This window comes from Tetrao urogallus (assembly GCF_951394365.1).
Source record: "Tetrao urogallus genome assembly, chromosome: 20".
Lineage (NCBI taxonomy): Eukaryota > Metazoa > Chordata > Aves > Galliformes > Phasianidae > Tetrao > Tetrao urogallus.
Genome location: NC_136833.1, coordinates 8739956 through 8754137, shown reverse-complemented (window position 1 = coordinate 8754137; position 14182 = coordinate 8739956). Strand labels below are relative to the sequence as shown.

The window sequence follows — 14182 nt, the reverse complement described above, 5'->3', positions numbered from 1 at the left end:
GAATGAGCCTCTGCTGATAGAGGAGGACTTACAGACAGATACAACAAATGCAGACTGGACAAAGCACTGAGAATTTTATTTCAAAATACATAAACACGTAACAGTGAGGTCTCTTCCATTCAGGTGACAGAAGTTTTAGCAACTCATTATGCCAGTTCTGAAGGGCCCTTCTGTTCTTTAATCCCAACAGAGCATAAGACATTAATATCTTCATGGGCAAGCAAGAGCTGATTCCTTATTGAGTTGAAAGCCAACTGAGAAAACGGAACAGCAAAAAAGGGGTTGAAAAACCTGTGGAGAAAATGTCTGTTTTCATTATTGCTCAGCATGTTGTGCTATTTAGACTTTTGTCTCGTCCCTGCATCTCTTATATGCAGGTCCTGATAGCCAACAACGGGATTGCAGCGGTGAAATGCATGCGGTCGATCCGGCGCTGGTCCTACGAGATGTTCCGAAACGAGCGGGCGATCAGATTTGTTGTCATGGTGACTCCTGAGGACCTGAAAGCAAACGCAGGTGAGTGAAGGTGCACAGACCTCTGTGCCCAGGGGGATGCAAGAGGCTGAGAGGACATCACTGCACCGTGCAGCGCTCTGACCAGGAGCGGATTGAGGGCTTTGGGTCATTTTGGAACGAATTTATATTAAGTGCTTTAGAGACATTAAGTTTAGTTTTGCCTGTGGGTATTTTATTGTGTAGGAAATACCACTGGATAATTGTAATTAACTTCTGGGATTGATGAGAAAGCAGTGTGGATACGGATGTTCAGATTTGGTTATGCCGCAGGTTTGGGAAGTTTTAGACCTAAGTACCATTTACCAGATCTGTGATCTACCTGTGACCTTTGTTGCATTTGCAGAGTACATTAAAATGGCAGATCACTACGTGCCAGTTCCAGGAGGACCAAACAACAACAACTATGCAAATGTGGAACTCATCCTTGACATTGCTAAACGCATTCCAGTGCAGGTGAGAAATGCCAGTTTTCAAGTCATGAGGTAGCACTAGGGAATCCCCTCTCCTCAAATAATGAGTTGTATCTGGGAGAAAAGGCAGGTTAAAGAAATGGAACTGACAAACCTGTACTAGCAGTAAGGACAGTGAATATTAGAATGCAGTCAGTTTCCTGGTATGAATATCTGCAGGAGGCAGAAGGTTCCAGTCACCCTTTCACTTCCCCATGCCTAGCTTCCTTTAGTAGCCTTCTTGGTCTTGTCTGCCAGATGCAATGCTCTGGCCCTTTAAAGTAAGCCTGAGCGTACTTCATAACATCCTCTGGCTTGTGGATGTTATGAGGCTGTTTTCTGTTCAGTGGAGAAAAGAAAGATTTGGAAGCATCTGCATGCTTTGTATTTTTGCTCGTGTGCCTGTTTTGTTATAACTAAGAGTGAATTATGTTGTGTTCTTCTGCAGGCTGTATGGGCTGGCTGGGGCCATGCTTCTGAGAACCCAAAACTACCAGAACTTCTCCACAAAAATGGGATTGCTTTCATGGGTGAGCAGATGTACTTCTGACCAGATGTCTGATGAGGTTTAGTCCTTATTTTAAGATGGGTGGGTTTAATGAGAGAAAATCCTGAGCCTGAAAGAGAGCCACGAGGTACGGTTTGCAAGTGCAAGATGGATGATCTGTTCGTTACAGTAGTCAGAGCAACAGAATATGCTGTCTAGCAGTGTAATGTGTTTCCAGTAATTGAGGCTAATGAAACTGGATTGGAATAGACCCTGGGTTATGATAGAGGGCTTAGCTCAGTAAGGCTCTGGGTCTGGAAGATGAGAGAGGGACAGATTCTTTTCCATGAGGACTGTAATAAGAGCTGTAAGCCTTTCTTTATCTCATATTAAAAATAGAGGTGAGCAAAGTTAACTTCAGAAATTATCCATTTTTAGACATGCTGGGCTTTTATGATAATGTTTCCTGCTGTTTCCTCCAAATGATGGTACAGCTATTTGCAGATGGCAGTGGGTAAGGTTTGGACATGTGCTGGGAAGTAATTGTTGTATGGGAGAAGTGGCAAGCTCTCCAAAATGTCTTTGAGTATTTTGAGATAAAAAAATCAAAGAACACAGTGTTAAAGCAGTGGATATTTCTGCTGTCAGTTTAAAGAGAATGTTCACAGTTAAATTTTATTGAGTTTTCTGCAGACAGCACATGAAGTTTGTGGTCTGTTAGCAGTGTAGTTAATTGAGTCCTGGAGGTGTTTGATGCAGTAAGAGTCATTTCCATATCTGAATGTAGGGTAAGGCTTTGGGCATGGTCTGTGTTTAAAACTAAAGATGGACTTGTGGTAAAAGTCATGGTGTGAACATAACTTTTATCTTTGGGGCAGTTGTGTTGTGTTCTGACTTCCAGCAGATCTGTAATAACTTGAGCCACAGCTGTGGAAATACTCTGAACCTTTGAATAGGCGTGAATTTTAAATCTGCGTTTTAATTCCAGCTTAAATCTCTTGCCAATCATGTGCTGCAGTCCCACATTAGCCATGTTTCTAGGAAAATCAGGGCACTGAGTTACTATTCCAATAGCATGTGATGTGCACACCTAATACCAATCACCAGCACCTGCCATCTCTGAGAGCTGGCACAGCTTGAAGAGAAACACGTGGACAGATAGTGGTGCCTGCAAGCTGAGTGTTCCAAGGCTTCTGTAACAAGCTGTTGTGATCTGACTGTAGTTACAATTGCCTTTTCTTCTTTCTTGGTCAAAGGTGCTCCAGTCTGCTTTTAAATTCCTGGCTGACACTGTTAATGCTTTTGGGTTTGATTTGGAAATATTGATTTATACCAGTTGGGTTGTGGCCTGCGTCAGGCTTGCTGAGAGCTTTTATTTATTCCATGTACATGGGATCCCAATCAAGCCTGTAGGCATTTCCCTGGAGTTTGATACCACTTGTGACTCTTCCATGCGTTGCTTTTGCTCCTTGCAGGTCCTCCAAGCCAAGCAATGTGGGCTTTAGGAGATAAAATTGCATCGTCAATAGTGGCTCAGACTGCTGGCATCCCAACTCTTCCTTGGAGTGGCAGCGGTAAGAAGGAAATTCCCCAGCATATAAAGACCATTTTAATCCGCTTTTCTTCAACATGCCTAATCTTTAATAAGTATCTGTGCATAAAAAGGTCAGTTGCATGTGTTCCATCTGCTAATAGATTCAAACTTGTATTATCCAAGGCTTGGACAAAGTGGCTGTGGTATTTGTGGATATGTCAGGCAAAAAGGACATGTTCCTTACCTTGCTGCCAGTCTGACAGTGCAGCTGTGGCATCTGGTATTTCTGCAGCCATTACTTCTCTAGCATCTGTCCAGTAATTCTGGAGCACGCAGCCAATACTCTGTTTCTGTGAAAGCTCTGTAGGATGGTAAATAACTGCCTGTTTCTCAGAATTACACAGGGTAAGTGGAGGGCATAATTGTTGTTAGTTTTCCAATTAAAAATCTTTGCTCCCCAGACGACAGTAATAATCTGCTTGTGTTCAGCATCCTCTCTTTTGTACGTGCTTCCAGACTGGTTCCTCAAGGATCTGTTACAGCCCTTTGTTTCACCAGTGTCTGATGTGTGAGTTCTCAGTGAGCCTTGCAGCAGAACAGGCTAGAAGGCCATGCTTATGTTTCAGGTCTTCGAGTGGATTGGCAGGAGAACGATCTTCAGAAGCGTATCCTGAACGTTCCTCAGGAGCTGTATGAAAAAGGCTATGTGAAAGATGCAGACGACGGCCTGCGGGTAGGTGGCTGGTAGTTCAGAGCTGGTTGGAGCCTGCTGCATGCATACCTGGAGATTGCCTGGAGGATTAATTTATTTCTAATGGGAGAACAGATCAGGACTGGACTGAGTCTTGGAAATTTGGGCTCAGCCTGCAGAATTAGTGGGATTAGGAGAAAGAAACGAGAGCGCTGCAGTAGCAGCAACTGTTCCCTTGTTTTTCCAACTACTGAAATAGCATATGTGATTTGTGTCTCGTTCATGTCTAGTTTGCTAAACAGAGTCAAAAAATGTGGGGACTTGGGCATGAATAATTCATAAATAAAGGTCTTCTCAACTTATTTCTGCTAGCTTGTTATACTTACCCATGTTTTTCCCATCTTGATCAGGCTGCTGAGGAAGTTGGCTACCCTGTCATGATCAAGGCCTCTGAAGGAGGAGGAGGGAAAGGAATTAGGAAAGTTAATAATGCAGATGACTTCCCCAACCTATTTAGACAGGTAACTTTTCCATTGATTTATGCTGTCTTTTTCTAGATGCTCAGGTTGGGTGATTCTGAGAGCACTAAATGGGAGATGTTGAGGAAATGAAGAAGCCACTATTGTGAGCCTTGTTTAGCTTATGGATTATTTAGGAAAGCTGAGGTGGTTTTAACCTCGCTGTAATTAAATGTAAGTGAGCACGGGTTGTTTTTAGTCATAAGTGACCTGAGTAGATATTCAGGACATTTGTTACTCAAGAAATGAACTGGGGATGATTGGGATTAAGGCGGTTGTTCACAAAAAATGATTTGTCCACTTACAAGGTGTCTCTGCTGTAGGTTCAGGCTGAAGTCCCAGGCTCTCCGATCTTTGTAATGAGGCTGGCCAAACAGTCCCGCCACTTGGAGGTGCAGATCCTGGCAGACCAGTATGGCAATGCCATCTCTCTTTTTGGTCGGGATTGCTCCGTGCAGCGCAGGCACCAGAAGATTATTGAGGAAGCACCTGCTTCCATTGCAACTTCAGTGGTTTTTGAGCACATGGAACAGGTGAGAGTGGCTCTGCAAGTTCTCTTTTTCATGTGAGACTCCAGGAAAAGCCAGGATGTTTTTATTTGTCATTGGCAATAATTTTGCATTGTTCATTCTGTTAAAAGAGCAGCGTAAGGTAATGTGTTGTAAACTGCTTTGTGTGCAACCGCTGACATTTCCAAAACTGAGTCCACCATTGCTGAGCTCCACTGAGAATGTCTGCACCTCAAAAATGAGAGAGATGTGTTTTAAATGTGCAGTGTCACATTAAAAGTGAGCAGCAGGAGTTATATGAATTTTCTAATGCTGGCTGTTAAAAATACTTCAGTTCTGCCTTCTGTGAACAGTGTAAACAAAATAACCTGGGAACCAAAACCCTGGTGCCGTGTGCTTTGCTTTGAGCAGCTTTTGGGCACGTTAGAAGATGCTGGATGTTTTAGAATGCCACCAAAAAAACTCTAAAGTGGGTAGGGTGGGTGAATAGGGCATAGAAGATTGAATGTGGGGCGTGGAAAACAAATGCTCTTCTTTCCTGCATCCTAGTGTGCAGTGAAGCTTGCAAAAATGGTGGGGTATGTGAGTGCAGGCACTGTGGAATACCTCTACAGCCAGGATGGCAGCTTCTACTTTCTGGAGTTGAATCCCCGTCTGCAAGTGGAGCATCCCTGCACCGAGATGGTAGCTGATGTGAATCTTCCTGCAGCACAGCTCCAGGTGAGTCAGGACCCAATTCCTGCACCTCTGGAGGATTTCAGAAGTGCTCAAATTGTGGTGTGGTGAAGAAAGCTGAGCGTGAAAAACCTGTTCTGCTGAAGCCCGAGTGAAATTAAGGGATCGGACTCTTGCTGAATCACTGCCAGGTTTCTGTGTTAAAACTGGATCCCATACCAATGTTCAGCAGATGACTGGATCTTAATACTTAGAGAGGGAAGAGTGTAAGGCAGCTATCAGCACTACCACATATGGCCTGTGTCCTCTCACGCAGATGGGGATATTTGACTCCTCCACTTCTTTTTCCCAACCCAAGTCATCTAATTAATGGAGCAACTTTGTTACTTCCCCAGTTTAGGATTTATCTTCTGTGGCTTCAGGAGCAAAGCTTCTGTGTTCCAAAATATTCTTCCCCTTCTGTTCTGATTTGGAAAGCAAACAGAAGTAATTTTCTAGTTGTTCCTCCTGAAATTCTTAGAGAAACCATTAGTTACAAAAAAATAAAGAATACGTGAAGCAGCAGAATAATAAAATATAAAGGTAAGAAAACTGGTTTAAGTAAGGTTGTGTGTAAAATCTCTGTCTTAAGAGGCTTTAGACATGAGTAGTTCAGCAGGCCCTGAAATTATTTTGTCAAATGAATTGGCTTCTGAGGCTAGCAGAGCAATCAAATGCTGTGCCAGTTTGGAGCAGTGCGTTGCCCAGTCCACTGCCTCCAAGAGATAACAGTATTCCCAGAGTTCCCAATGACAAAGGGAGTGAAAAAAGAGCAGACGATTGGTTTTTTCATCTTTCAGCAAGTTCAGCAGTTGTTTGAAGTTCAGGAAAGTGACTTTGGTCTTTTTAATTTTGATTAGCAGTTCCTGACTTCCAGGGAAATTGTTTCCACCTCTCCAAGTCCCTCACTAATAGCAGATGCTTCCTCTTCTTGGCTGAGGTCCCTGCTCTTCAAGTCTTTCTACAAAATAGGATTTGTGCCTAATTATTAGGCACTGGAATAGATGTGGCAAAGCAACCAAGAATTTGTCTTGATTTATTACTCTTTCAAGGAGAAATCATCACAGTGAGTGACATTTATGGCTTGTGTGAACCAGTAGGTTTTTTTCTTGTTGACCAGAACAGCTGGGAATTGGGTCCATAAGGCTCCAGTCAGCAGCCAGTTCTGTAGGTCACTGTCTGCATTTTATAGTTACAGAAATCCTCAAAGGTTCCATACAACTGGTTAGGGGTCATCTGGCACCTCAGTATATTTTTATCAGGCTTAATTCAGGCCCATCCTTGGCTGACCTAGCAGTGACCAACCTTCTTTGAAGTCTTTTAGTCAACGGAAAATATTTGTTGGAAGTCATAAGGTGGATGTTACACTGAGTTCAGCTGTCTTGAGAAATACAAATGTAACAAGGCATGTCAGTGGAGAGGGCTTACTTAGGAAAATAGGAATATGTGTTTGCTGTATGAGAACTGCAGCATGAGCTTCTGCAGAAACTGGTGGGGTTAATTCCGCAAGGACAAGAGGCGCTCTGTGAAGATGGCAACTTGCTGATTAGTGGCAAATGCTGTTCTTCCTCCTCAGATTGCCATGGGGATTCCACTCCACCGGATCAAGGATATCCGAGTGATGTACGGCGTTTCCCCATGGGGAGATGGATCTATTGATTTTGAGAATTCAGCCCATGTCCCCTGTCCACGTGGCCATGTAATTGCTGCCCGTATCACCAGTGAGAATCCCGATGAGGTGAGTGTTTTAAATTCTGTAGTTCCTTATCGTGCTATGATAACCTCAGCGAGTTCAATCTCTGCTGCTGTTCCAGGAAGGTTTGGCACCTTTAAAAGATTCTTCCCTTATCTTACTTAGCTGATGCTTCTGTACACTGTGGCTAGGCGCTAGAAGAACGTGGACTGACACAGGTGCACTGTACAGTATCTTCACCTTCATCTCCTCAACTTCCCAGAGTATAACAGATTTTATCTGTGCCTTAGGATTATAAATCCTCTTTATTGTGACTTGGTTGTCCCCCAGGCACACTGTCATTATTAGCTGCCAAGGTGCTACTGACCTCACAAAAGCTAAGGTCTTCAGTTCCCTGTAGTTTCTGAACGACAGCAGTTCCTGTGCTTCTGTGTTCTACAGACCTTTGCTGTTACTTTGGCAGTGAGCAGGATCAGCTTAGCTGTGTATGCGTTGTGTTGCAAAACAAAATGGTGCTCTTTACAATTCTAATTATTTCCCTAATCCTGGTTTATTTACTTTTTCTTTAGGGTGTATAGCAATGTCTGTCTGTTTTTACAGGGATTTAAGCCCAGTTCTGGTACAGTCCAGGAACTGAATTTCCGCAGCAATAAGAATGTCTGGGGCTATTTCAGTGTTGCTGCTGCAGGAGGGCTTCATGAATTTGCTGATTCTCAGTTTGGTCACTGCTTCTCTTGGGGAGAGAATCGTGAAGAAGCCATCTCGTAAGTAGTATAATCAAAAAAGCCTTGGAAATTGTTCATTTTATTCCTCTTTATTGCAGAGTGCCATGGATGAAACCAGACTCTTTAGTTCTGGTGTTTTTGAGAGAAGTTTCCTTCTCACTTTACACATTGTGGTCAGGCTCCCGATCCTGTCTTGCTTTGCTATCCCACTGCATTGCACCTACATTTCTCACTTTTTGATTACTTCTCTTTAGTTTATTTCTCTTCTGTTTCATTCTGCCTTCTGTGCCTGCTGCTGGGGTAAGATACCATTGTGTTGAAATCCTTCTTTGAAAGCATTCAGGTGGAAGGCTTTTAACAGGAAGAGCATTGGTAACTTGGCTATGCCAATGCCCTATAAATAACTGAGTGTTCTTATGTGATGTGGGACATAAATAGCTTATCATAAGACAGGACTGTCTGACCTGCCATCCGTGCTGTTGTTCATCCAGAGTGTTTCCTCTGTTCCATTCTGGGTGGGATGGTGACAGTGTCTGTTACGTTCTGTGTACTTTTCACACGCAGTAGGTGCTTAGATGTTGATAACAATGGAACTCCTGTTCTCAGAGCCAGTGCTGGCTGAGTTTCTCTGGTTCACACTGGCAGCAGACTGAAGAAAATCAATGTTGTTTCATTCCCAAGCATACCATACGGGGTCTTGCACAAGTGCACGTGTTCTTCTGCTGTTACCCTCAGCCTGTTTTTTTCCAGGCAACTCACGGGGAACTGTTCAGAGTTACTGGGTTGCACTGTTTGTGTGGGATAGATAACAGGTTTTCTCTCCTCCTTCAGAAACATGGTGGTGGCCTTGAAGGAGCTGTCCATCCGAGGGGATTTCCGAACCACTGTTGAATACTTGATAAAACTGTTGGAAACAGAAAGCTTCCAGCAGAACCGCATTGACACCGGCTGGTTGGATCGGCTGATTGCTGAGAAAGTGCAGGTGCAGCTGTGTGCTTTACAGGACTAGTTTGGAGAGAGGGAGAGGAGGAGGGAAGGGTGGGGTGGAGAGAGAAAAGGAGAGATTGGAAAGCTTGGTATGTTCTGTTTATGAGGAGTATTTAGCAGTACTTAATTTCCACTTAACATGTTGCAAATAAAGATTTTCACTGGGCTTGATTCTTATTCGTATCAAAATTCCACGTCACTGCCTTGTCAGGGAAAAGTGGTCTTAGAGTTGGCCATAATGGCATCTTAGTGTATGTGAGAATTAAGGCTAGTATTTTACTATACTGCTTGGAATGGATGCTGATGGAAAGGCTCAAATAGATTGAGTCTCAGGATTTGATTCAGAAAGAACAAAGATCAGTGGTTTTCTTTATAGAGGTGATTGCTTTTGTGTAGTATTTGGATATGTGCTACAACAGCTTAATTTTAGTGGAAGATTGGCCTTGAGCCAAAAGTAGAGTTGAGACCATTGGTTCTACAAGTGGATGTGTGGAACAGAGCGGTGCTAACAAAGGTGTAACTGTATTATTGTGCCCTTTCCTTCTAGGCTGAAAGGCCTGACACCATGCTGGGGGTGGTGTGTGGAGCTCTTCATGTGGCTGATGTGAGCTTTCGGAACAGCGTCTCAAACTTCCTGCACTCTCTAGAAAGGTAAAATTGCTTGTCTGGTAGGTAGTAATTATTTTTGACTTGAAGTTTTGTTCGAATGCAGTACAATCCAGAAATGCATGGAGCTTGTTATTTGTTGTCTGTTCTCTAATCCCAAGAAGCTGTTTATCTACAGGCCTAAGAAAACTGGCCTGCTCTGTCTCTGTTAGTGTTTTTTAAATCCTTGCATGCTTCTTTGAGCCTTCTTGGGTCCCTGGTAGTCATTTGGTAGTTTCTGGATGGCAAATTTTGCTTTGTACTTCTCTTTCAAGGGGCCAAGTCCTGCCTGCTCATACTTTGCTGAACACTGTAGATGTGGAACTCATCTATGAAGGACGGAAATACGTGTTGAAGGTATGTTGCACAGCATAGGAAACCATCCCCACGCCACTGCTAGCTGGAAATGTCTGTGTGCTGCTCTGGCTTAATCTTTGTAATTGTTGGAATTAAATCTGTGTAAAATGTATGTGCTCTGCTTTAGTGGGGTTAGGAAATCATGATCAAGATGACCACCTGTCACATCTTTTTATTGTAATATCTCTGTGCATCTCTGTAAACACGTTAATTTTTCAGAATCAAGAGTCCCCTCTGCATGTGCTGAGGATATTAGACCAGAATTTTATATGGGACCCACTGCTTTTTGGTTGTCTGAAACTTTCAGTTGATGTTTCTGAATATTTAGATACACTGTGTTGGGTGTTTGGCTCTGGTTTCATGAGCGTGGTAGAATTTGTAGCAATTTTTCTCTTTAGCATTGCTTTTTCTTTGCTGTGAACAAAAACAAACAAACAAACAAAAAAACCCAAACAAATCAGCGTTAAGAATACTGTTTAAAGGTTGCAAAAGGAAGCATACAAGTTCTTTTTCATGTTTTTTTTCCCCAAGATGAGAACAAACATCTCTGTTCCACTTCTTTATTTGCCACCATTGCAACACTTGGAAATCTGTATGTTTTGTGGCAACCAAAGCAGTGTCAGTGCTGTGTCTCTCTCATGTGCTGCCTCCTGTTCTTGTGGATCTGCAGGTGACCCGACAGTCTCCCAATTCCTACGTGGTCATCATGAACAGCTCCTGTGTGGAAGTTGACGTGCACCGACTGAGCGACGGAGGGCTGCTCCTGTCTTACGATGGTAGCAGCTATACCACCTACATGAAAGAAGAAGTGGACAGGTAACAACTTGTAGGTTATTGTATAACATCTGTGTGTCAGTCCAGATTAGGTGTACTGCTCGCCTTATGCTTCCTGATGAACAGCTGGAAATGGAACTGTTTCCAAGGAAGGGATTCCTAGATGTGTTATTATTGATGAGTTTGAAGGGAGAAGTTGCTTTCATCTGAAACGTGTGTCTGGGATGCATTCAGACCTTTCCTGTGTAAGTGCACCAGTAGGGAGTCTGTGATCTCCTGCCCTTTTGGATTGCGTGTGGTTACCTGTAAGAGACCCAGTACTCTGACCTCCAGTTGGCTGAACTGATTTGGGGGTTGTTTAGGAGCTCAGATTCCTATTTCCCAAAGCTTCGTGGTTTGTGATCTAAAATATCTGCTGGCTCGGATGCTTGTACACTGGATTAACTTTCCCAAAGGAGACTGGAGTGACATTGGTATCCTTTCAGAGTGCTTTTTAAATCTGCTGTCAGAACACAGTGATGCCGTAAGCTAACCACAGCACATGAATGGTAAACTCGTGTTCAGGTGCAGGCTGAAATCTCCACAACTGCCTGAAAGGAGTTGCAGTGAGGTGGATGCCAGTCTTTTTACTCAGGTGATAATGATAGGGCTTGAGTCAACAGCCTCAAGTTGTGCTAGGGGAGATTTAGGTTGGATACCAGAAATAATTCATTCACAGGAGAGGCAGTTAGGTGTTGTAACAGACTGCCCAGGGGAGCGGTAGCATTCTGCTCCCTGGCAGCACTTAAGAGACGTGGACGTGGTGTGTAGGGCTGTGATTTAGCAGTGGATTGTCTTGTGAGGTGAATGGTTGGACTTGATGGTGCTGAAGGTCTTCTGCAACCTAAATGGTTCAGTGGTTCTGTTCTGCCTGTTGTTCCCCAGGTATCGCATCACTATAGGTAACAAGACTTGTGTGTTTGAAAAGGAAAATGATCCTTCCATTCTGCGCTCACCTTCGGCTGGGAAGCTTATCCAGTATGTGGTGGAGGATGGGGGACACGTGTTTGCAGGCCAATGCTTTGCAGAAATAGAGGTAAAAGTCTCGACTGTTGCTGATGCTGTCCAGGCAGAAGCTGGGGAGAAAAAAAAGTTGAATGTTCTTGAACTGGAAAGTGAGAATGAGAAGTAATTCATAGCATTTCCTTTCTAAATTTTATCCGTGTTTTAATTTGGACTAATTCAGGAATCAGCAAATGGAATAATTTGGTGGGGGATAAATTTTTAACAGCTGAAATCTGAGTATTAATGACTTCACTAAGTGATGAGTAAAATTTCTGAGCAGTGAGACCACAGTTACTGTCTTGCCATGGTGCCAAAGCAGAGTGTACCATGTCTTCTAAGTACACTGAAGAAGGCTTTCCTTTTGTAAACCACTACTTAGCTCTTAAGGAGACTCAGAAGAGGCATATGGTGGTATTAAGGAACAAGTTAAGACTTCTCTGATCACCTGATCATTTATCAGATTGATCAGACAAATTAAGCTGAAAATAAGTGTCACTCCTGCCTTCTCCCCTGGAAGTTACTTAATGCTTAGAGAGGAGGAGGGTGAAGAACAATTGCTGCACCACAGTGAGGAAAGCATGAAAGTAGGAGTGCATGGCTCTGAACAGATATGAAGGAAGGGAGGGTGTGTTGGCAGAGGGGCAATTAAACTAGTTGGGAAGATTGTGTAGGAGAAGAATATCAAGCCAGAGATCTGGATACTTTCATGTAAATGCTTTTATGCTGCAACAGAGCCATGGCTAAAGAGGCACCACCTACTCAATTCCTGTTTTCCCAGTTGTGGTATATGCTACAGCAGTAGTAAAACTAGATTGCCTTTCCCTAAACCTAGCGCTTCTGCTTAAAGGCAAGAGCTTCTGTGGCTAAACTGTGGGAGCATCTCTATTTGTGAATAGCAGACTGAGATTTGTGACCCCTGGAAGGTAATCCTAATTTCCTCTGCTAGCACAGTATCTTACTGTAGCTTTTCAGAGTGGCTCTTGCATTTCAAACAATGAGAGTGCAGCAGCTGCAATGATCTGTATCTGTTTTGTTCCCTGTGTTGAATGTAGGACCTTCTTAAATACCTGTTGGTCCAAGCAGCTTCCTGCTGCACTGGTTTGTGTCCTGGTAATTTGTTCCATTTACTTAAGTTGGAATTTCATTCACAGTGTATGTGCTTTTAGACCTTTGAGAAAGACTGAATGCAAAAGGTGCTCATGCAGGTTAGTTTGTCTGTGGTAGGCTATTGGCTGCTAGTTCACAAAACTAGAACCATTTGTGGACTATTGAAGCTGAGTGTGTAACCTGTTTTCCTTGCTACAGGTGATGAAAATGGTGATGACACTAACAGCAGGAGAATCAGGCTGCATCCATTATGTCAAACGCCCTGGGGCAGTGTTGGATCCAGGCTGTGTGATTGCCAAACTCCAGCTGGATGATCCCAGCAGGGTTCAGCAGGTGAGAAGTTGCAGGAAGCACAGATTTTTGTGGTGTTTTTATAGGGGAGCAATGCTGAGAGTGCTGTAAGATGGTCCAGTGTGCTGAACCAGTCTTAGATTTGTGCACTGTACTGGAAACATCACCATATTCTTTGTCTCGTGGTGATTTGGGCTCAGACTATCGTGTGGTCCTCTGATTCAGGCAAAGCTTTTGTCCCATGCTTGTTCTCTTCTTACCTCAAAGCTATTGTGGGTCCATGGCTGTATGTGACACTGGAGATTGGCTGGATCTTTACATCTGCTTTATTTGTCTGCATGCTTATTTTACTTCTTTTTTTATCACTTCTTTTTTCATCTTATTTTACTTCTTTTTGGCCCTCTTCTGGAGGACAGGAGTAGATAATCCAACTCCAAGAGTGTCAGGCCCTGCAAATTGTAGCAAATCTGGATCTTCTTTAAGGCAAACGTGCGTTTCTTTAGGCCTCGTAGCCTGGGATGTAGCTGGTGACAGTGGAAAAGAATTTATTGTTCCTTTAGCAATAGCTAGTAGGAAACTGAGAAGTTGCCATGCAGGGGGTGGAAAGTAATTGTCAGCATCGAACTGCTGGCTTTTCCTCTAGTTTTTGTAGAGATATAAATGAACTGGAACGTATTTTAGAGAGAGGCTGGAGGCTTTTTTTGTGGGTGAACATAACCTGGAATTGCTGCAGATCCAGCTCATAACTTCTGTCTCTCTCTCCCCATGAGCATTTTCCACTTGGGGAATTCTTCCAGGTTAACTCTGAGCCTCCAGCTGAGGATAACTGGAGGATTATTGACACTGTGGTATTTGCTGTGTTTCCAGGCTGAACTGCACACGGGCACCTTGCCTCAGATCCAGAGCACAGCACTTCGAGGCGAGAAACTCCATCGCATCTTCCATTATGTCCTGGATAACCTGGTCAACGTGATGAACGGCTACTGCCTGCCAGAGCCCTACTTCAGCAGCAAGGTACCAGTTACTTCTTAGCTCAGACAGGGAGCAAATGTTCTTTCTATTGAATGTAAGGCTGGCCAGTTGGCACATCACTGCCAGAGGACCAAGACTGTAGCAGTACTGTGCTGCTAGTGCTGGCTGG

General features: G+C 43.5%; 1 protein-coding gene across 3 annotated transcripts in view; it reads left to right on the top strand.

The window, feature by feature from the left end:
- The window catches only part of ACACA (acetyl-CoA carboxylase alpha), a gene marked incomplete at both ends in the record, with an annotated part of 96929 nt that overhangs the window by 11006 nt on the left and 71741 nt on the right, over positions 1 to 14182 (top strand). For all 3 annotated transcript variants that reach the window (XM_079545010.1, XM_079545009.1, XM_079545011.1), the window contains 17 exons: positions 378 to 516; positions 860 to 969; positions 1414 to 1495; positions 2928 to 3026; positions 3613 to 3719; positions 4088 to 4198; positions 4519 to 4728; positions 5254 to 5424; positions 6995 to 7156; positions 7712 to 7875; positions 8668 to 8818; positions 9371 to 9474; positions 9744 to 9825; positions 10496 to 10641; positions 11524 to 11674; positions 12949 to 13083; positions 13909 to 14055. In XM_079545010.1, the coding sequence (XP_079401136.1) occupies positions 378 to 516; positions 860 to 969; positions 1414 to 1495; positions 2928 to 3026; positions 3613 to 3719; positions 4088 to 4198; positions 4519 to 4728; positions 5254 to 5424; positions 6995 to 7156; positions 7712 to 7875; positions 8668 to 8818; positions 9371 to 9474; positions 9744 to 9825; positions 10496 to 10641; positions 11524 to 11674; positions 12949 to 13083; positions 13909 to 14055 (2271 nt within the window). The remainder of the gene's footprint in view (positions 1 to 377; positions 517 to 859; positions 970 to 1413; positions 1496 to 2927; positions 3027 to 3612; positions 3720 to 4087; positions 4199 to 4518; positions 4729 to 5253; positions 5425 to 6994; positions 7157 to 7711; positions 7876 to 8667; positions 8819 to 9370; positions 9475 to 9743; positions 9826 to 10495; positions 10642 to 11523; positions 11675 to 12948; positions 13084 to 13908; positions 14056 to 14182) is intronic.